This window comes from Coffea eugenioides, chromosome 4, assembly GCF_003713205.1.
Source record: "Coffea eugenioides isolate CCC68of chromosome 4, Ceug_1.0, whole genome shotgun sequence".
Classification (NCBI taxonomy): Eukaryota; Viridiplantae; Streptophyta; class Magnoliopsida; order Gentianales; family Rubiaceae; genus Coffea; species Coffea eugenioides.
Window position 1 is genome coordinate 18,769,694 of NC_040038.1, and position 21,746 is coordinate 18,791,439.

At 36.5% G+C, this 21,746-nt stretch overlaps 3 protein-coding genes across 4 annotated transcripts; 1 reads left to right on the forward strand and 2 right to left on the reverse strand.

Moving 5' to 3' along the window:
• Positions 1-668: 668 nt before the first annotated feature.
• On the reverse strand, positions 669-1,934 carry LOC113767378. Its single transcript, XM_027311447.1, has 3 exons — positions 1,850-1,934; positions 1,403-1,481; positions 669-1,296 (listed from the first exon to the last, which is right to left on the reverse strand). The coding sequence occupies exons 2-3, from the start codon at positions 1,433-1,435 to the stop codon at positions 829-831; spliced, it is 501 nt and encodes a 166-aa protein (XP_027167248.1). The 5' UTR covers positions 1,436-1,481; positions 1,850-1,934; the 3' UTR covers positions 669-828.
• Positions 1,935-6,430: 4,496 nt separating this feature from the next.
• Positions 6,431-12,621, forward strand: LOC113768311. Of its 2 annotated transcripts, XM_027312608.1 has the most exons (6): positions 6,431-6,485; positions 6,596-6,881; positions 7,196-7,415; positions 9,648-10,230; positions 10,627-10,748; positions 12,245-12,621. In XM_027312608.1, the coding sequence occupies exons 2-6, from the start codon at positions 6,818-6,820 to the stop codon at positions 12,354-12,356; spliced, it is 1,101 nt and encodes a 366-aa protein (XP_027168409.1). In that variant the 5' UTR covers positions 6,431-6,485; positions 6,596-6,817; the 3' UTR covers positions 12,357-12,621. The 2 variants fall into 2 exon arrangements, with proteins under 2 accessions (XP_027168409.1, XP_027168410.1); XM_027312609.1 differs by having other exon boundaries at positions 6,442-6,881; positions 7,253-7,415.
• Positions 12,622-13,565: 944 nt separating this feature from the next.
• On the reverse strand, positions 13,566-20,826 carry LOC113768541. Its single transcript, XM_027312942.1, has 6 exons — positions 20,646-20,826; positions 20,473-20,546; positions 15,240-15,288; positions 15,037-15,143; positions 14,316-14,392; positions 13,566-14,062 (listed from the first exon to the last, which is right to left on the reverse strand). The coding sequence occupies exons 1-6, from the start codon at positions 20,692-20,694 to the stop codon at positions 13,810-13,812; spliced, it is 609 nt and encodes a 202-aa protein (XP_027168743.1). The 5' UTR covers positions 20,695-20,826; the 3' UTR covers positions 13,566-13,809.
• Between the last annotated feature and the right edge of the window lie 920 nt (positions 20,827-21,746).

The window sequence follows — 21,746 nt, forward strand, 5'->3', positions numbered from 1 at the left end:
ATGATCATACTCCATTTCAAGTATTATTGGTGCAGCTTCGTCAAAGGTGAATCTGCAAGGTTTATGGCAGTAGTAATGATCAAAATCAAGATCAATAGGCTCCTAATTAATCATAAATGACTTAAAAATAGCTATACACCTGCAATAGTGAATACTCGAAATTATATGCGATTTACAAAGGCAAGTCATTAATTTCCTTTTCAAGACACCAACGAACAAGCCAGTGTTAGTAGCAAATAGTATCCTTCAATGCACATGGAGTTAGAATGATGCTTTAATGTACAGTTTAGCAATATCCTAAAATACTAGAGCAATCACCCAATTGGCCACAAACATTATGAATAAAATAAAAAACTCATTGTTAACTTATCGTGGCCACAAAGCATCCTAAATTTAAATACTAGCCAACAAAGTCATGGCTACAAAGTCATCCTGAATTTAAATACTCAACATTAAGAATTGTAAAATACTCAACAAAGTCATGGCCACAAAGCATCCAGAATTTAAATAAACAAATGACAATCGAAGAAAAAAAAACTCAAATGTTCCGATAGCAAATGCTATAACTAACTGTCTCAAGTATAAACAAACAAAGGCAACAAGTCAAGCTTCAAAGAAGTGCTCCCAATGCACAAACGACTTTAACGGGGGTGGGGGAGGGGGCTCCTGAGTGCCATGGTCAGGCAGGAAACAGCCTTTTAACTTCATAAAGGTAATGCGGTCAGCGTCTGATCTAGCTAAATTCCAAATAGCCAACTCTTGAGAGTCCTTCAATATTTCAACAGCGGCCATTTTGGCTACATAGGCCACGTTCGCTAATCCCCGAAATTATTCCATGGCAATTTCATAGTCCGATTTCTTCGAGAGATAGCGGCCAGAACGACGCTTGGTCAGAGAGCTGGCTGACACACTCATGCCGCTGCTCTTCTTTCGACTAACCAGCGACTCAATAGTGTCAAGAGCCCTGAGGTATCTACCAGTTACTGAACCAGAGGTGATGGACATTGGACTACCGCTTGAGCAATCACCCGACTTCCGCTTTCCTTTACCCTTCTTCCCTTTCTCTTCATTCACCCCAACTACCTCAATATCAGCATCCTCGGCCGCATAGTCTAACCTTCCCTTTCCCCGTGCACATCGTGCAGCAGTCTCCATGTCTTGCTTCTCGGCTGAAGTACGCGGGTTGTTCTCCAAGCCAGAGCTGAAGTCTCCCGTTGCGCCTTGATTGACAAATACCTCCTCAAGTAAATGATAGACTGAGCAGTCATTTTGAAATTTTACAAATTTTGGGTTCACCTAGTAAAAAAAACACAACCAAAAGGGAGTTAACAAAACCAGCACATATAAGGAGTAAAAACACAGTCATGGTAGATATAAAAACTCAATTATTGAATAGTTATACCTGCTCTATCTCGGCCCACTTGTTATCGTCCATAAGCCAGGTAAACTTCTGGCTATCCCAACCCAATTCCGTTCCCCACCTTTTGAAGGCAATGTACAGTTTGGTTAGTTCTCGCAAAGCATAGTATTTGGCTCTTATACTATCAAAGGTGAAGGAGGTGCCGTATTGGCCGTTCAACCGCCATTGGATTTCGGGAACCACATAGCTAGAAATGTTATTGTCCCTAATTTCAGTAGCTCTATGCATGTTCACAAGGTGGTGGGCAAAATCAATTTCATGCTGCTTAGAGAAATGCAAACGCTCCCCACCTCCTCGCCTTTGTTTTCTCATCTTAATTAACCCATAAACAAATCCAGAAACAAACAAAGAAATAAAGTGATAGGAATGATTATTCAAGATACAGAGATGACATAACAATAACCAAACTGGAAGAGGAGCAAGAATTACCTTGTAGTAGTTAGAAATGCACTGCCTTAAATCGTTTTCCCCCCAAGCTGAGTTGGATGAATGAGTATACAAGATGCTTTTATGCTTCAATGCTGTGTTGACATAGGAATAAAATTACTGACCAACAAACAAGGCAGTGAACAAAGGGGAACCAAGCAAATATACCTTTGGCAGCACGGCGGGTAATAGGCGGGGGTATGTAGCCTTAGAAAGCAGCAACTATACAAGTCAGACTACCTTGTTTTTTAGCACCGAATAGCAATATGAAGTTAGACAGTAGACATCAAGTATTTTCGAGGCCAAAGAAAAAAATTTACAAGTCTTAAATAGCATCAGGCAATTCATTGCAGAAAAAACACAGAATTAGGCAAGAATAATATGACAACATGAGTTCAATCCGCAATTGAACAAGGCAAGACACAGAGAGGACAGTGCACAATATGGAAAAGCACTAAGCAAAAGCTGCTCTACACTAATTTCCATTGAGATCAGCAATATGACAGATAAAAACTTATTCCACCACAGACTGCTTTTTCTCATATCAGCTTTCACATGAAAAGCTTCACAGTAAGCACACTTGAAAGTGGACGGTGTCTAGGAAGTTAGTGTGCTAAGGAGGGGAGGATATGCAGCAAGTTACTTCCTCTGACCTTCCCAACTACATAAAAACTTCCACTTTAATATTCTCAAAAGCTTCACTCTAAGACATGGCAGCAGCATAGGCTACACTTGTTTATTTTGGCTTATAGAATTTAAGCTTTCCTAAAGCAGCCAGCATGGTTTAGATGTGAACATATAATTTCACCAACAGTATCCCCCAAGAGAAAAATGGTAGACAAGCATTTAGCTACTTCAAGTTAGACTACAAATCATACTCCAAAAATAAAAAATTAGCATACTAAAGTAAGAACTACTCATCCAAAACCCATTTTACACATCTTTTCAACAGGTTTTCAAAACTGTCCAAACGCTCATAACTAAAATAAAACAATGAAGCAAGCAGCAATAAGGTTTCTGGTGGCATTTGAAATCACTGGAATAACCAAAACCTCAAATTCACAATAGCTTTTGGGAAGCAACTTCAATGTCTTTTCAAGAGCCAAGGTTGTGAATATATGCCTTCAATGCACGGCAACAGATTAATGCTTTCTACTAAACTCTATCCAATAATTAACATATCAAACTATCCCACACTTTGTTGTAATATTTTCCTAGATCTTCTTACCAAAAAAAACTTAAGTATAAAAAATTATTTCAGCACTCAAAATAATTGGTTCATTTTTACTTACATAACAAAAATAATGTGCCCCTCTTATTTCCGCAGTATAAGCAAACACTTAAATGGTTACAATTATTTTTTTTCCCTTTTATCCAACCAAATAAATCCAGGAAAATATGTTCGCATTCATTAAATCCTCAGACAAAAATACTTCTGACATGCAACCATAAAAAGGTTTTCAAAATATAAAGCAAGCAATTTTCTACCAAAGCATTCCAAAATTCTTCGAAAATAGCAAAAATCTCCGCAAATGAAGTCCATTCTTGAATGAAATCGAACCTCGTCTAGAAACCAGATCGCAAGTGTATCACATATATTTGCGATTTGGCCACATCAATTAGACATTTTTAACCAAAAAGACTGCAAAACACAAAAAACCCACTCATTATTCTAGACTTGGATCAGCTAAGAAGCATTTCAAAGCAGGGAAAAGAAAACATACCTTTTTCAACCTGCAGAGCGAAGAGGGAGTCGGAGTTCCTTGATGCCAGACGAAGTCTCGCAACGAGTCTCTGCTTGGATTGTCTGAAAACGTGAGAGAAGCGGCGGAAAAGCAAACTCAGTTAGTGTGGATGCTTTAGAGGAGCATTTCCAGAAGCAGAGATTTAGTTCGACTTTGGTTTGCAGCGGCGTTCACACTGAATTGCATTTGAGAAAGTGGTTTAGGGTTGAGTGGTCAAAGAATAGCCGAATACAACACAATTGGGGCTTTTCACAAAAATGAGGTAGGTTTGTGTTTGTTTAACTGTACACTTAATTGTTATTGGGTCACAACATTTGTGTCATTGAAAGACAAAAATAGTTTTTTGAAATAATTCCAAATCCAAACGGAGCCTTGTAATAGTAATTAGAATAAAGTTGTGTGTGAGAATTAGAATTCTCATCTTTTTCCACAAATTTTTATTTTTATGTATTATCTGTGTATACTTACTAAATTGCAAATAATTTAACAAAGAGTTGCACTTTAAGCTCAAGGACAAGGTTGTGCTGATATGAAGTACTCTTAGGTTTCTTTTTATGCAAAGACCACGTTTGTTATATATTTAATTTAATTTACATTTTATTCTTTTTTAACTGTTATTATGATTATTTGAAATCAAAAGGATTATATTGATCAAAATTCCACATATTAGAGACCAAAAATGCAAAATTAGAACTTTTGACTAACGTCAATTCAATTGTGATCATTAGTTATTATGATTTTCTGTTAGTGTTCCAAAATTTGTATGAAATCAAAGACTTTGGCCACCAAATTTCCTTTAGTTGCAACGTTAGGGACCAATTTAGTATATAGACCAAACACTAAGCACCAAAATTATATTTCTTCCTTTTATTCAGTATACTTTGGAATGCATTAGAGCAATATCAGAATATTAGTACGTTGTATTTATTCATGCTAGGAGGAAATGCCCGTGCGCATAGGAGTTTAGTGCCTATGATTAAAGATGGTTAATAGTTATTATTTAGTGTTTTATAGTATAAGAATTGAAGTATGATAAATTTATTATGTGATGTTAAATAGAAAATTCTTAAGTTACATACTAAGTCAAAAAAAATATAATATGTAATGAAACATAATTATAAGATACGATCAACTACTTTGCATCCAACCTAGTAAAATAAAATACTTATTTATATCTGCTCATGCACTTTAGGGATATTAAAATCTGCTATTGAGTTTGAATTTTATCTTGATACGAGGGCAATCCATCGCATTATCTTGTCATATAAGTGAGATTTGAATAATTAGCATGCTTGAAGAAATCATTGCTAATGGAATTTTGGTTCTTGCAGGCCAAGTTCTTGCATTTATATTGATTCTAAAGACATATCATTACGAGACCTTCACATAGACCAATCAATCAATTATAATTTATTGTATGATTTAGGAGATATAGCAAAGCATCTACTTCTTGATAGGGGATTATAATCACGAAATATTAGTTTTTGAGCTAATTGCAAAGATATACAATAACTAACCTTCTAATTTAGAGGAATAATTATCTCAAAAAGGTACTAAGGCATCTTAATCTACTCAATTCAAGAAAACAATTAAAAGTAATGAAATATATACTTTAGATTTACAACCAAATAGTTTAAAGTAGATAGATAAACCTTTTGGCAAATAAAATGAAGTGAAAAAATTGCCCAAATAAAATCACTAGTAAAGTAACAAACGATTTAAAAACTACCATAACTAATAGTTAAAATAGCAAAAAGAAGTAGATGCAGTTTGTAAGTGGGAAAAGTTATGGTGATAAACTTACCTTAAACCACAAATAACAATTAACAAATGTGATCTCCTCCCTATCAAACCTACCTAACATGGACAATTAAATTAAAACACTAAAAAATTATCGCACATTCAACCTATAAGATTATAGATTTCTTACAACCAAAAAGTAGATTGGTTAAAGAAAAAACATACCTATTAAGAAAGTTGCTACAAAATGGGGAAGATGAGTAGCTAATGTAGTAATATCCGAATTAATAGGTTGCATAATTGCGGTGAATCAAAATTACAGGTAAATGAAAGGAATTTGAATAAATGGGGGTTATTATGGTTACGGCCAAAAAAGCCAAAATTCTCCACTAATTGGCATCAATGGTGTATCTTAACATTTATATATAACAAGTTTGCAAAGAACCAATGAGAAAGGTTTCAGGAAATTAAGAGACTTGAATGTTAATATAATTAAATGATTAGAAGGGTTTTTATATAATTTCACTAAAACACAAGTTGAATTCAATTGTACCTAATGCTGAATCGAACATCAAACATTGTCGCATGTCAAACTTGCCCCTAACTTTAAATGTTTGAAAGAACAAATTACAACAAAACTAAATTAATTATAATGACTTGTACTCAATGCTCCAATTACGTTACAAACACTGGTACATTCCTAACATAACCCCACACTTACTGTTGAAATTCAAGAATCATTTTTGCCCTGAACTCATTCTGATATAGTGAAGAAAACATGTACATGTTTTTTAAGTAGTAATGGGCTTCTTTAACGTAAGAAAGGATTTAGTTTCCCGCCCAACCCTTTCTTTTTTGATCATTTTCGCTTTCCGAACCAGCTGTCTGAGTTGACCTCTCTCTCTCTCTCTCCCCGTTTGTTGCAAACATTTAGTGCCTAAGAAAGAGAGGCAGAGCGTTAAATGAGAGGCAAACGCAAAACTCTTGCTAGGGGATGACGTGGCTAAACATTTATCGCAGAGTCTATCTGTTGGGTCATAGACCAGATACAGCCAAGTATTTGCCAGGAGCAACGCAAAACCCTCCCTCCCCCTCCCCTGAATATTACAACGTTAAACCCCTTTTCTCCGGTCCTCCCTAAAGTGCCTATGAAGGTGACGAAAGAGAACATAACGCATGCTCGGATTTTGATTTTGTTGTTGATTCTCAGATGTAGTATTAATACCATTATTTAATTAGTAGTAATGGTATATACTATATACAGGGCGGAGAGGACAAGGCTAAACTCACCAAAATAGGAGCAAGACCGGTGGCCGGTGGCAAATATCGGTGGCGGACCAAGGAGGACTGTCTCCGACGACAACGAGACTCCTGAGTCCGGTGAAGGTGTAGTTAGTTGTGAAGTGGAAAAACGCTAGCGGTAATTGGAGCATTGATCTTATTTCTACGAGAAATAGTAGTATCAAGACAACCGGAGTCGCAGATAATGCAGCGGCACTTTGCGAGGCGGCTGTCTGTTTCTCCGGCGGAGCTCTCTTATTCCGCTAGAGGTTTTCTTTTTCTTCTCTCCTCTTTCCTATTTCTTTTCTCCATTTTATTGGTAATTGTTTCTCATTGCCAATCGGCTTTTTTTATTTCGTTTTTCAATTTCATTTATAGAAGCTTCTCTGGCTATTTAATTTTGTTTTTCCTGTGTTATGAATATTTTTTCCCTAAATTTGGCTGGGGATTGCTGTGTATGAAATTAGGTCTTCGTCAAAATTATTTCTCTTTTTTGGTAAAATTTTTCCATAATTTTTTTTTGATTTATTGGTTAGGAATGTTTTTTCTTATGATCAATTTTGAAATGCACTCTCCATTGTAGGCTATTTAAGATCTGTTTGGAATTCTGACAATCATATTGTACTTCGGTGCAACATAGCTTTTGCTGAGACATCAAATCTTGTGGGTGGATCGAAACTCCAATGGCGCAGAAGCTCCTTTGCGGTCTCTGCTGCTTCAGACTCTTCATCAGAAGCTAGGAAGGGTCGGAAAAGGGTCTCAAAGGATGAAAGGAGATCTATGGTGGAATCGTTTGTACACAGGTAATAATCATTCACAACTATGTATCTATTTGATTGACTTTCAGCTTAAATGTGTTGGCATTATTTCTGGTTGAAACTTTGGTTACCACTTTTGAATACATGTTCATCCATAGTTGGATATGCTATGCAGTATTCTTGTGCATAACATGAAAGCTAGAGCCGATGAAAATAGCTTGTATATGAATGCTGAGTCTGTTATGTTCGATGATCATATACAAACATAAAGTTGAATATCTTGGGGTTAGTTTAAGAATAGATTCTTCACTTGTGGATGCCATGCCTTTTGTCTTTTATTGAAGACCAAATATGGTACAAATTATAGTGGCCTAGGTTTTGGCCCTGCAAGTTTTAAGAGTTAATTAAATGAAATGCTTTGCAATGCATTATACTTATGGCCCCAAAGTTAAATTTGTGAGTCCAACTAGGAATTGATTTCCAAGAGAAAATTAGAATTAGCCCAGTTTTGACCCAAAGCCAGTGCTGTGAAATTAGACCATTTTGAAGTTAGATTTCATTATTTTGTTTCCTGGTGATTATATTATATTATTATTGCTATTGTTATTATTTTAATGTGTTTTTGACTTAGGCCAGTTAAGTTTTATGAAAAAATTAAATTAGATCTTGAACCAAATGTAGCCTAAACCATTTAATGAACATCCCTACTGTGAATAAATATTTGTAAAGAGTGAAATGGAAGCAGTTGAATAGATATGGAACCGGCAGTACTTAGTTATAACCTAGCTAGCAATTATTAACTTCTGTAGGGTGGGATCTTCTTTTTGAAACTGATGCAAATACCAAAGGAGAACCAGACTGTGTAACCTAATTGTGCACAAGGCACCTGCAAATGAAGGATTAGTATATCTGAAAAAAAATGGAATAGATTTGATTTTTGCTTTTTGATCCAGCTTCCAGACCAAAAGGTATTATCTATGTTTGGAGAAACTACAGTAGCTCATAAAGTTGCTGAAATGAAGACAAACGTAAAATAGCGAAAAACAGATGAAGCATAAGTAATACTTTGTGAGTTTGGAGCTGGTCTTTGCCCTCTCATGTGGAGATTTTAGAAGGCGCACCTGTGAGCCTTCACTGGGCCTCTACTGGTGGTTGTGGAGATTCAATTATGTGGATGACATGATGAATTGAAGGCATCAGTATGAAATACAGTTTTTGAGATGGTTTTTGGATGTTGGAGGGCCTATCTTGTCATTTACTGCTATAATTGGTGATTACCATATCCCTCTTATGCTTTCTGGCTGAGGCGTGATTTCCAAGTGGGTCATGATGTATGCCAAAATGTTCCAAAGCATTTTTCCTTTTCTTTTTTTCCTGAGTTGGAGTTTGTTCAGAAAAGGGGAGAGAATATTCGTCCTTTGGGACGCAGCCACTCTGTGAATCATTGGAATCAATCAGGAGATTTGTTGATGGTTCTTGGGGGTCACTAGTACCGATCTAAAGGATGCTGTGTTTATGGTCGGAATCTGTCTGCTGTGCAATCTGCTGTTGAATAATAAAAATGTGGAAGAAGATGCCTTTTCTAGTCCTTTTGGATGGTTTTGTCACGTCCAATTTACCATGGCCTCCTCCACTATTACATAGTGGCTTGTGGGGTGATCATTTCCTTTTCTATTTAATTGAAAAAGAAGGGGGCCAACTTTTCCGTGACTCCCCCCTTTTTGGGTTGCCCTTACATTGCATGTTCCCCTTGAATGAGAACAAGAACTCTCTCACGTCCGTAGAATATTCCTCTTGTTTTTGCCAATAGAACATTTTAGATGTACCCAACTTGTTCTCACATCAGTGCCACCACGGTGGCTGTAAGGCACGCATTCCTTTTTTTGTGTTTTGTGTTTGGGGGGGGGGGGGGGAGACCAATGTCTATGTCAATTTCACACGAGTGGCAATGCAGCGGTGGTTGTGGGGAAATGTTTTTGTAGCTTATAGAGGGTTGGTACAATTTTTACATGCCATACCTTATTTTGTTAATCTAGAGCATCCTCTTTGTGCCCTGAAATTAATCTTTACCAAAAAGATATGCTTACATTGTACGCTAGATTTATGGGCTGCTATGACAATTTGATCTCTAATGATGTTTCATTTTTTTTAGACAAATTTTCTGAAGTTTGGGCTGAGGAATTCTGAATTGTTACATAGAAGTCCCTTTCAGTGTTTATATTTACAAACTTTTTTTACCCATTGAAATTGAAGCAGAAGTGTGTATCATTATTGCAGGTATAGAGTCCTGAACTTGGGGAAGTTTCCAACTGTTTCAGAAGCTCAAAGAGAAGTTGGTGGATCATACTACACTGTGAGAATGCTGGTACAAGAGTTGCAATATAAATCTCAAATGCCTGCTATAAACACGAAGGAATCTGAAATCGAAGCAGAAACCAAGAGAAAGGTTGAACTATCAATCATTATTGGAGATGTTTTGCGCAACCAAATTGCAACTGAAGAAGATACTATTGCTTACACTCAGGAAATTGTTAAAACACCATTGCGAGATAGTGAATCCACAAAAGGTGAATTAGAGATTTCAGATTATCTTATCAAGGTGAGTGAAGCCCCAATAAGAAAAAAAACAGCTGGGGAAAGTGAATTGACAGAAACTACAGTACCATCAGTTGCGCAGACATCATCAGACATTGAAGCTCTTAAGAATGAATCTCCACCACTAAGAACTTCTTGGGAAAAACAAGCAGTTCACAAAAATGACTCGTTACCTGAGAGTGATGAGCATCCAAAACAAGATTCATCACCTTCAGTTTCAGAAGAGGAGATTTCTTTCAGTAAAACTGGAACATCTTCGGCAAGGGTAAGTATTGAATCAATTTTCAACCTTACAGTTCACAAAGGAATTTGAGATGAAATAAAGAAAATTAACGTCCCTTTCATTTGATAATTAAAGAGGTCATTAATGAAGAAAAGCACATTTCTTGGCGTATATCATCTCAGCTTGTGCATGTCTGCGAAATTTTAATTTCCCATTTCTCTATTGCCAAAAGTGAAGATTGGAATGAGTCAATCGACAATCAAATTTGTGCATCTCAATTACTTACCAGTTGCTGTCAGTCAAGGGAACTTGCTGAACTTTTGTGCACTATTTGTTGAGAGGACATATAATTTTTATGGTGCTATTAGAGATATTACTCATGCAGACTGGGATTTTAATTACATCTGCATTTATGGTGTGAGAATATGTCTATGTCAGAGTGATAAATCTGAAGCACTTTCCGACGGAAGTGATTCGCGTAATGAAGAACCAGAATGTGATGTCATCAAATTTAAAGATAATCAGCTGGAGCAATCACCTGAACCAGAGAAGCTTACAAGGTAAGATGTTTATAATATTCTTGTTCTGCGTCCTTCTTGATACAAATTGCTGGGCACTATGTTGTTGGACTTTGCATTCTGAAGCTTTTTATGCATAATGATTTCATCCCTTAGAAAACATAAAAGGAAAATCATGATAACATTTGCCTTATTGGTAGCATACATCATCTTATATTGCTGCCTGCACAATCCTTGCTTCCTGTAAACTTTCCATCATGAATATGGCTAGGGTTCACAGAACAAATCTCCTGTGGGATTGTTTCTTTGCCCCGATCTTTAGATTTTGCGGACTTTGACATTCGGGTAGCCTGTAAGTCTATTTTTTCCCAACCTAAAATAAGCCAATGTTCAACCTTCTGAGCTAGACATGGTTGACGTATAGTGATTATTGTCATGGCTAATGTTTTATTTCTTTCATTTTTCCTCTTAATGATTTCATTTGCTTTTCTTTGCATCTAATATAATTCATGGATTTTATTTTTGAGGCTTTCAACAGTAGTTGATACAGTTAGAGCCAGGTTGCCTGTAGTTGCTTCTGCCTGGCAATGGGTATCCTCATAGTTACCTGGTAGAAGAGAATGTGCAAATTTGGTTTATAAGACTTACAGAATAGTAAGAGTGAGATTCTGAAAAGGGCCTTTTCCATGGCCTTAATTTTGCGGTTCCTTTAACCAAGTGGTTGTTGCCAAAGAACAACAGTATCTGCATTGACTTGTATTTTAATCACTGATAACACAAATACATAAAACTCTTAATTTGTGTTGACTTGTCTTGAACACACACTAGATATTCCAGTAGACTGTCTGCTGCAGTTGTCCCAGCATGTCTGTCTTTCTCAGTTTAACTTAGTCTTGATGATAAAGTAACACAGATAAATTACTACAGGCCCCTGCTATGTTCTGATGCCTTATGTGCTGATTAGTTGGATTATATGAGATGATAGTTTCAGTTTTTAGCAACTTGTGATCATGACTCTCTCTTACCCTCGTGCATGTTTGTGTGTGCATGTCTCCATCATTTAGTGCCTAGACAAGGAGGCTTGTTTCATACTTTCTTTTACCACGTAACTCCAAAATCCACCTCATTCTGGAATTTTTATGCTAATTGCTTTTATAAGTTCAGATGATACCATGGAAGTTAATAAGCAGATACTTTTTATGGCTTCTACAAAACATTGTGATACAATTTTGCCAATGAATTGCTATAGAGGCTTGAAGTTACCATGTATTGGAAGCAAACTTGGATGATTGTAGATTGATTGTTTTGTAGTTTGCTTTAGTAAGAGAAGATGAACATGAATTCTACTGAACAGATTTCTTAGTGTAAGTCAACTTGTCTATTGTGATACGTAACTTTATGTTGGAAACTAGCACGCATCAAAACTCAGCTGCTTCAACCTACTGATGGATATTTATTTCATGCGGTTTGGCTGCTACAGCGACTCATTATTTCCTCTTATTTTTAGCGTCTTATTAATGTGATCATTTGTTATCCAGGGACCTGTCCAAAGAGCAGACAGATGATGCAGATTCACCGATCGAATCTTTTACATGGAAAAGCCTCAAGTCTCTGGCTGATGGCTTTCTAAATATGTGGAGAAAATTGTAATTTTGTGTGTGAAAAGTGATTGAGCGGAGTTGCATGTTTTGGATTGACTCTGATGTTTCGTACATCATGTACAGAAAGACATCTTTCTTTCCTTTTTTTACGCCTCCCTGTACTTAGGTTTCGACTTCTGACATAATGTTACCACTGAATGTAAGCTGCTTGTTGGAAAAGAATGAGATGGTTTGCAGCTAATTTTTGACGGTCAAAAACATTTGTTGTGGTGGCAAAGGCAATATTTGAATTTTCTTCCTCCTTTTTATGTCAACTTTCAAACCGCCTTGTTCATGGCAAGTTTTCTAGAAAAAAAATCTCCAAAATCATAGTAGTGGACTGAAAAAAAAGTGCATCTGGTGAATAGGTCTCTCCCGCTTGATATCTGAAGGAACGGATCGATGTCGGAATTTTATTTACGCAAATTGATTTCCATTGAATGTGCATTGCAGTCGTTGAAAGCTCCTGAATAACAGCAAATACTATGACTTTGATTTGATTTGATTTTTATGACGCTTTTGTCTTCTACCCTTATTTTGCTGGTTGAAGGCTTGAAGCGGAGGCAGTATAGGCTTGCAAACCTGGGTACTGACGCAACTTTCGACCATGTCTCAAGATGGTACGCTATCGATCTCCCATGAATTTATGACTCTCAAGTCCCCTCATAACACAATGCACTTTTTAAATTTCTGACCTATAAATATCAGAAGCATGAAAGCGTAACATACCCGCCCATTGCTATCCGAAATGCTCTCTCAGGTAATAGAGCTAGAGGGTCTATGCTAATTAGGCATCTAGCCAGAATCTATTACACCTGTGAGACACATGCACTGCTGGGAGTAAAAAATAAGGGAAAATATATTATTTAGACCGGCCATTATTCAAAATCTATTTGCTATTAAACATGCTTCTCCGCACATCGTCCATTTTTGACATAGATAATCTCTTTCCTTTTGTATCAAGTAAAATCAATTAAATTTGATATATTTGAATCGACTACCAAAAGCGAGAAAAAGGTAAAACCAAAAGCAGTTCAGAACGTGGAAGCGCCATCTGAAAGAATTTGCTTTTAAGCAACAAAGCATCTTCATATTCTTATCTACAACTCCCCAGTTTTTTCTAGTTTGTTGATCTGTGGATGGTCGTGCTTGTTGATACCTATTACATCTGAATACTACCTTATTTAACGAATTGGTAGACGGGCATGTGGTCCATGACTAAGAAAACAAAGTTCACCTATTAAACAACGAGGGCAAAGTTGTGTGAACTCCCTCAAACCTTGAGGTGGAAACTACAATTACTCCTTTAGTGGAAAGGGAAAGGGCTGTTGGAATACTACACCGCAACTTCCATTTACTTCTGCCTACATGAGGTTATATGCAGGAGTTCAATATATATAGTTAGTTTCCAGAGAAAAACATCGCACGCACTTCATGTGAACAAACAAACTCTACCCACTTTATCAGTCATCATCATCAGAACTCTCATATGGTAGTAGCAAACCCTTTACAGGGTTGTCATCCTTTGATTCATCAGATGCATTAGCCAATCTAGTCGGAGAAACCTCTTTCTCCTGAACCCTATCAGTTTGAGGTTTACGATCATCTGAAACCTGACCACTCGAGCTTACGGAGGATACATTTCCTTCAGCAGAGCCGGCATGCCTTTGGCGCTTGGGTTTTACTTCCACCACCCTTTTCAGCAAGTCTTGCTGCCTGCATATTAGGAAATCTCTCTGTTAAATGTTTTTCATGTTACTTTGAAAATAAGGACAAAAAGAAAAAAGACAAGGTAAATAGTTCTTTCAGGTTGGGCTGCAGCAGTTCCTTTGAAAGCTTGCTTCCTGGATTTTTCTTTTCTTTACTATTTCTTTTTTCTTTTTTTATTATAGGTTTTTTTCCCCGCCCCCGGGGGGGGGGGGGGGTGTGTGTGTATTTGTGTGCAGGAGCATACTTGGGACAGAGATACCTTATCCCGCTTTTTGGCTTTGGTTCAACACGAAGAGGCAACGGAACAGATGCTGTTGTAGTATCAGAAACAGCTTTGTACCAAACAGTCAAGGAAAGGAAATCATAAAGCTAGAAGGAATTTGAACACACACACACCCACACCCCCCCCCCCCCCCAAAACAAAAAATAAAAAAATAAAAAAATCAGTAGCCTACCATTCTAAGAGGCAAGACATGTCTTTCTTTAGATAATATTGGCCAGACATAAAAGATAATTGCACCTAGTCATCTGTTGCATATCACTTTTATGATTTTAACTCTAGACTGGCAAAAGCATATTAGATGTAATTGCACCTATCCCTATCCCCATCCCCATCATTTAAAAGTAAAAATGCAGACAACCCTAGAATACAGATTTAGGGAGGTCAACAAAGCAATAGTGGCGGTATTTCATGGACGCTAGAAACTATGTTTGTCAGACAAACTACTATATGAATCCAAGATAATTTGAGCTAAAACCTGTAGCCAACAAATATGCAATGCCAGAACTCGTTTTGACAAACAAAAAGTAGATGAACTGACAAAGAAATTGGTGATTATCATTTCATGGAGACAAGTGGATACATGCCAAAACAACACAAATGTACTTTTTCCAGGCACAGTTTATCAGAATACTTTCAGGTATTCCACTTGGCTTTCTTGTTGACTTCCTGCAAACAAAGGAAAAATAAAAAAGGATATCTTAAACGCAGCAAATGCACGTTTCTCAGTGCGACGAAGAAGGCGTTCAGCATCCTCCTCAGCTTCCATTTGCTCCTTCAGATATAGCAAATCATCGCTATCCAAGGCTGCATATGAATTCAAAAATGTTAAATAAATACTAAGGCATGTAAATTAAAATTGCACAGAACCAAAAGACAAAAAGTAGCACAGAGAATCCATACCCCCTCGTCCATGAAGGTAACCACCACGTTCTCCCGCAACTTCTTGCATCTGTGTATGTTAACCACCCGGTAGGAGAATGCCATGATCCCTGCCGGGGCATGTTATCAGAAAACTTCCCCCACCATTTCACATTACAAAGAACTGTGGTAATCTACGCCCTACTACACATATTCTGTATCTAAGCACCATTACAACTTTTGCGCTAAGCCAAAAGAAAGTATAAAGCCATGATCCCTGCCAGGGCATGTTATCAGAAAACTTCCCCACCATTTCACATTACAAAGAATTGTGGTAATCCCTACTACACATTTAGTATCTAAGCAACATTACGGCTTTTGTGCAAAGCCGAAATAAAGTATAAAGCCATGATCCCTGCCGAGGCATGTTATCAGAAAACATCCTCACTGTTTCACATTGCGAAGAACCATGGCAATCTAGGCCGTACTATACATATTCAGCATCTTAGTACCATGACAACTTTTGTGCTAAGACAAAAGAAAGTATAAGAATGTAAAGACAGGATTTCTTTTCTAAAGCGAAGCAACAAACGGCCTCCATTCTCTGAAGTCATTTGGGGCTCTTACTCGGTTAAAACCAATTTTTCTTCTAGATTTATGGCCTATTATTATGAATCACCTAAACAGTTTGCAAGGACTGCTAGAAATGCTTCACTATGGCAACGAGTTTTTATTGTTGCTAAACAGAAGCAAAAGACTGGCATAGGATTTAACCAAACAAAAACCTTGCAAACAATGTAACTTAAGAAACTAGTATACAGCCTTACCACCATTATTGAACAACTTTAACAAGTAATTATAGATATAAAAAAAGAAAAACTTGCATCTATTAATCCTATTGTGCCTGAAAGCAGAGGAATTAAACAGAAGGACTGCTAGAAATGCTTTACCATGGCAACGAGTTTTTATTGTTGATAAACAGAAGCAAAAGACTGGCATAGGATTTAACCAAACAAAAACCTAGCAAACAATGTAAATTAAGAAACTAGTGTACAGCCTTACCATCATTATTGAAAAACTTTAACAAGTAATTATAGGTAGAAAAAGAAAAACTTGCATCTATTAATCCTATTGTGCCTGAAAGCAGAGAAATTAAACAGGAGGACTACTAGAAATGCTTTACTATGGCGATGAGTTTTTGTTGTTGCCAAACAGAAGCAAAAGACTGGCATAGGATTTAACCAAACAAAAACCTTGCAAACAATTAAGAAACTAGCATACAGCCTTACCATCATTATTGCACAACTTTAACAAGTAATTATAGGTAAAAAAAAAAAAGAAAAACTTGCATCTATTAATCCTATTGTGCCTGGAAGCAGAGAAATTAAACTTGATGGCCAGTAATAGAGCCCATTGTGTGCCTATGAGTTGATATTGCAATGTATAAGAACTAGCACAATGTTTAGTCTGGACCTTTTCCCTATGGTTGAGTAGTCCTAAGAGTAGGAAACCTCTAGCCAACAAACCATTTACATTATGGGTAGTGTAGTCAAGAATACATTGGTGAAGTAATCTTTTACCTCCAAAAAACCCTTGTTTTACTCTCTTTTAGGCCTTCCATGTTGTTTTTTTATTGTTAAGATGTATCTGGTTTTAGCTTGGAGAAGCAAAGAAGGGCCTGATTTTTATATGCTACCACCTTTATCACAAATCTCCAACCCCTAACACTGCATTCTTCCCTTCTAATTTTCATTTTCTCAGGGGTGGCCAAGAAAAAACATTCTGTTTCAATGCACGGGGGGGCAGCTATGCTTCTTTTCTATCGGAGGTTACTGGAAGAAGAGGACAATGATCCTAGACCTTATAAGCACCAGGTAGCATTGGAGTAAAAGGAGACTGGAGGACAAAATATCTTTTTTCACAGGATGTTTTGAATTTATCATACTTTCCCATAACTTCAGTAACTACTCGATAAGCACCCATTTTCTTTTAAAAATATTTAACTTCATAAATTTCATTAATGGCAAGCTTTACTCATACCAGTCACACACTTCTGGGAAGCAATGATGGCAGGGGAGTCGAACTCCTCATCCTAGCAGTTGGAGGGATTTCTTGACCCTCCAGTGGCCACTCACCCACAGGGCTGTTTTTTTATCGATTAGATTCCCTAGTAAAATAAACATAAAACAAAATTTACTTCATTTCCTTTTGCTTCATTTTTTTAATCCAAAATACTCCTCATTCAACTTTCTTCAAAGAGAGTATTAAGAAGAACAAGAAGCCCCATTTAGGTTACATTTAGTTCGAATTCAAGCCTCCCTAACATTTCCTAACGAGATGCCCATCTTTTCCTCCCTTTTTTTTTTTTTTTTATTTCTGAGGAGGTTCAGGTGTTGGCTTCAACTTAACATTTTCCTATACCTTTATCTTCTACTAACTTCTAAAAGGTATAAAGCATCACTAACAATTAAGCATTTGTTTTATTTTTTATTTTTTGTTTTGCCAAGTATGCAATAACATGAAACCATGGAGGTTTTTCAGAGCCCATTCAAGTTACCTAAGAGTTCTCTCATGCAGTATGAGGCCACATACACTATCAGAAGCATCACCATTTTTTTTGGAATTCTTAATTTGAAAAGACTGTTGTAGCAAAATATTCTAATAAGCCACTATGCTCAACAAAGACTCAACTCAAATCCCAAATGCAACTAACTAAAGCCATTCTGCTTATGTAGCATATTTCCAATTAGAATAGGAGCCAAAGATTCTTTTCCATAGTTGGATACTTAATACTGTTCTAATGACAAAAGGCAATAGCCCTCTTAGTCTTCAAAACTAGCAGAATTTTCTTAGATCTATACAATATTTTACCCCTTACAGTTTTTTCTGATTTGTCGTGCCTGCACCATTTTTCCCTGGAAGGAAAATATGCAAACTGAATCTGAGCATTAAGTCCTTCACATTGCAGCACTTAGTATACAGTAAGCTAGAGATAAACTGCCTACTAAAGTTCATTTTCACTTTATAACATGCTTCCAGAGTATAATTCATTGGCACAATCATTTTATGGTAAGCCACAGAAAATAAAGCAGGATACTTGCCAGTTGAAAGTGAAAATAATCAATTATCAATTCTGACTAAGATCTTTCAAAGTCCAAGCCTTTTAATCCCTAACGTTTAGGGATAAATTGACAAAAACCAGAAATTATTGATCTGTCAGATGTGCTATCACAATTTTTTAAGTTAAATACCACAATGGTCAATTAAATGAAGCTGGTTATTACAGGATCCTTATAAGCATATCTACAGCATGCGACAGAAGACTATCTTTCTGTCCTCCATTCAAACTAAGTAGAGGATTTCAACATGATAAAATAGATGGTTCTTGATACGCCCCAAGATTAGACCTGTTAAAACGAACCGAACTGTTCGGTAGCTCGGTTCGTTTCGACACGTTCATGTTCGTGAAAGACTCGTTCAAAACCTTAAAATGAACCGAGTTCGAACGAATTTTTTTGTTCGATTAATAATCGAGTGAACACGAGCATGTTCACGAGATTTAACGAACGTTTGTGAACATGAACATAATTATCATTTGACAAATTTTAGCGTTAATTTTATGGCTAGACTTTTATATTTGGAGGGTTTTATTTGTTATTTTTATGTTAATGTTAGTTATATAGTTAATGAATAATAGAATTTAGTCACTTAATACTTTAATTATTTTTTAGAATGATTAATGATTTGTATGGCATATTTAAGGCTTAAAATAATTTGGATTCGAGCATTTCGAGCATGTTCGCGAATAGTTCGTTTATGTTAAACGACCCGAACACGAACTCGAACTCGAACGTGAACTTTGCTTAACGAGCCGAACATGAACGCAGGTTTGGAGTTTGAAAATTAACGAACGAACACGAACGTTGTTCGAATCGCTTAACAAACAGCTCAAACATGAGATACTCGGTTTGATTCAGCTCGTTTACAGCTCTACCCAAGATGAAAGATCAACAACAAATACAACATTTTTGTAAAATAGTCTGCAATAAAGAGTGAAACTTGATAAGTGATACCATGAAAATATCAGAATCCTACTCTCCTCTCCACTCTGTTTCATCTCTCTCAAGTAAGGATGCATATCTCAGTCCTTGCAAAATTTCTCTCACACTCAAGTCTGCTGTCTGACTCATTCATCTCATTGATAGATGAGTTTCCTAAATATACATGAACTAGATTGTCCCTTCATGCATGTATAACTGTCAAAGCTCAAGAGATTGAATATTGCACTGAGATAGTCTAAAAATTATCTAAATCAACTACAGCAATATAAATCCTCAGATTATTCTTTCTAAGCCATCAAGAATGAATTACTATTGACTTTGTTCATCCAGCAATACTTGAGTCTATTTTGTTTTATTTAATTTTTTAATACTTTTATAAAGCAGGTGGGAAGAAGTAACCTTTTACCGTCAAAATACAGGTTACTTTGGTGGAAGGGGTGGCAGAATGCTGCAATCTCTTTACCTGTTGTCATGGTATTATTGGCACCAAAAGTTCTTCTAAACCAATATTTACCATGGTCCTAGAATCAATTTGCCACTTTCAATATTGTTATCCAATTCAAGACACTGACCTCTAGTCATCTTATTCAAGATATAACAGCCTCATTATTGCTTTAGATGAAAGCATGTATGTCTTCATCCTCTCATTTCTCAAACTCAAGTTTAAGCACAAATTACCAACCAAGTTCTACCTCTCTCCCTCTCTCATATGAGAATGGCATTCCTTAAACTACGTCAAACTTGTTCCATGCCATAGACAAATCTTGCACAGTAATACAAATAGTTATTGACTCCCAGTAGGAAGAGAACCATTCAACACAAAGATAGTTTTTAATAAATAAGAAGCACAGCTAAGTCATTATTAATCCTAATTAAATCCCTATCCTTTGAGTGAAGGTCTGAAGGAAAATTTGCATTTCCAAGATAAGGCAAAGAGTCCAACTATGATTCTTAAAATAAATTTCAGAATAATTAGGCAAACCAACCAGTAATGACTGTTGAGCAATTTATTTAGCTCATGATTTAATAAAAGCCTCTGCAGAAACAAGTAAGGGTCTGAAAAAAGCATTCTTCACATAATTTCTAAGAAAAAACGCAAAAAATAACATTAATAACATCAAAGAAACCTAATATCCACAAACATGATTTCTAGATCGATTGGATAACACTCATAACAGAAAGAAAAAAGACAAAAGAAAGGCGAATATATTAACCTTGGCAACCATGCGCTGGAAGGTGATTTCTTCATCGTCAATCCGCTCCTTCCCCTTTCCTGCCCATTTTTTGTCTGCAAAATTTTCAATTCACCCCATTTGTCTACGAGTTATACATTGAACCAAGCAAAGGAGGAAAGATAGAAGAAGAGAAAGAGAAACAAGGATTATACCTTTTGGATCGGTGAGATTTGTGTATTCTCGAACCTCTCTTCCGGCCATGACTTCCTGATAATCCCTTCTTTCTGATAAATACTACTCTTTTTTATTTTTGTTTTTTCCTAAATTGGTTTACTTCTTCAGTTGTATTCCTTCACTCTCCCAAAACCTCACCGTTTCTTCTTCTGCTCCTCTTGGTCCTCCCACCATCTCATCTAAGGTCCTTTGATTGCGAGGGCTATATGCAAAATGCCCCAAGAACTTTTATTGTAATTGCAGAATACACCCCAAAACTTGTTAATAGGCCACTAACTTAACATGGAGCGCGTGTATGGCACATTCCAGTCGTCGGGAAAAAAAAAAAAATTTTTTTTGCCCCTCACTACAAACGGCTGTGTTTGTACATATTTCATCCATTTGTACCTATTTGACTGCTTCACTTTTCAACCATTGAGCTCTAGCTCACTAGGCATCACTAAAGTTGGTAGGGTGTGAGGTTAGGGATCAAATCCTGCCTTCCACCATTGGCCACAAAATGTGGCAAGCCATTTCACGCACTTGTCTGAGTCGGTAAGTTCTCTCCTCCCCGTAGTATAGAATAATTATAAGTCTATCGTATCGTAAAAAAAAAAAGTTACCTCACTTCTCATCACATCTTCAATTTATGGACCTGTGATTCTCTATTGATTATATTTAGCTTTTTCCTCAGGTAAAAAAAAAGTCAAATTTTTTTTTATTCGGTAAATAGAGGCTGCGAAAATAGGAGACAAGATTCAATTTCTTTTTCTTCTAATTCTAGCTTTCGATACCCCTAAAATCCTCTTTTTATTCTTCCTGCTTGAGCTACACATAGCTAGAATCCCCGCACCAAAAAAGTGTATTTTTATCCCTTCAGCTATTAGTTGAGGATAGAATCATGATTTTATCGATGATGTAGATGGCGTTTAGCTTTCTATTACTTTTTAGTAGAGTTAAGGTGCAAAGTGCCTATTAACAAATGTTAAGATGTATTGAGTAATTGTTGCAAAAGTTCAAGGGGATTTTCTGCATTTAACTCTTTATAAATTCTTATTTTCTTTATCCCATTAAAATCTTAGGCTAAAAAACCTTAAATG

Excerpts from the sequence above, each read along its gene's own strand:
- LOC113767378 (XM_027311447.1), bottom strand. The coding sequence starts at position 1,435 with ATGGACGATAACAAGTGGGCCGAGATAGAGCAG. Across the intron at positions 1,297-1,402 it reads AGTGGGCCGAGATAGAGCAG|GTGAACCCAAAATTTGTAAA; the intron begins GTATAACTATTC and ends TTTTTTTACTAG.
- LOC113768311 (XM_027312608.1), top strand. The coding sequence starts at position 6,818 with ATGCAGCGGCACTTTGCGAGGCGGCTGTCTGTTTCTCCGGCGGAGCTC. Across the intron at positions 10,231-10,626 it reads CTGGAACATCTTCGGCAAGG|AGTGATAAATCTGAAGCACT; the intron begins GTAAGTATTGAA and ends TGTCTATGTCAG. Across the intron at positions 10,749-12,244 it reads GAACCAGAGAAGCTTACAAG|GGACCTGTCCAAAGAGCAGA; the intron begins GTAAGATGTTTA and ends TTTGTTATCCAG.
- LOC113768541 (XM_027312942.1), bottom strand. The coding sequence starts at position 20,694 with ATGGCCGGAAGAGAGGTTCGAGAATACACAAATCTCACCGATCCAAAA. Across the intron at positions 15,144-15,239 it reads TTACCTTCATGGACGAGGGG|CCTTGGATAGCGATGATTTG; the intron begins GTATGGATTCTC and ends ATTCATATGCAG. Across the intron at positions 14,063-14,315 it reads AAGCCAAAAAGCGGGATAAG|GCAGCAAGACTTGCTGAAAA; the intron begins GTATCTCTGTCC and ends CCTAATATGCAG.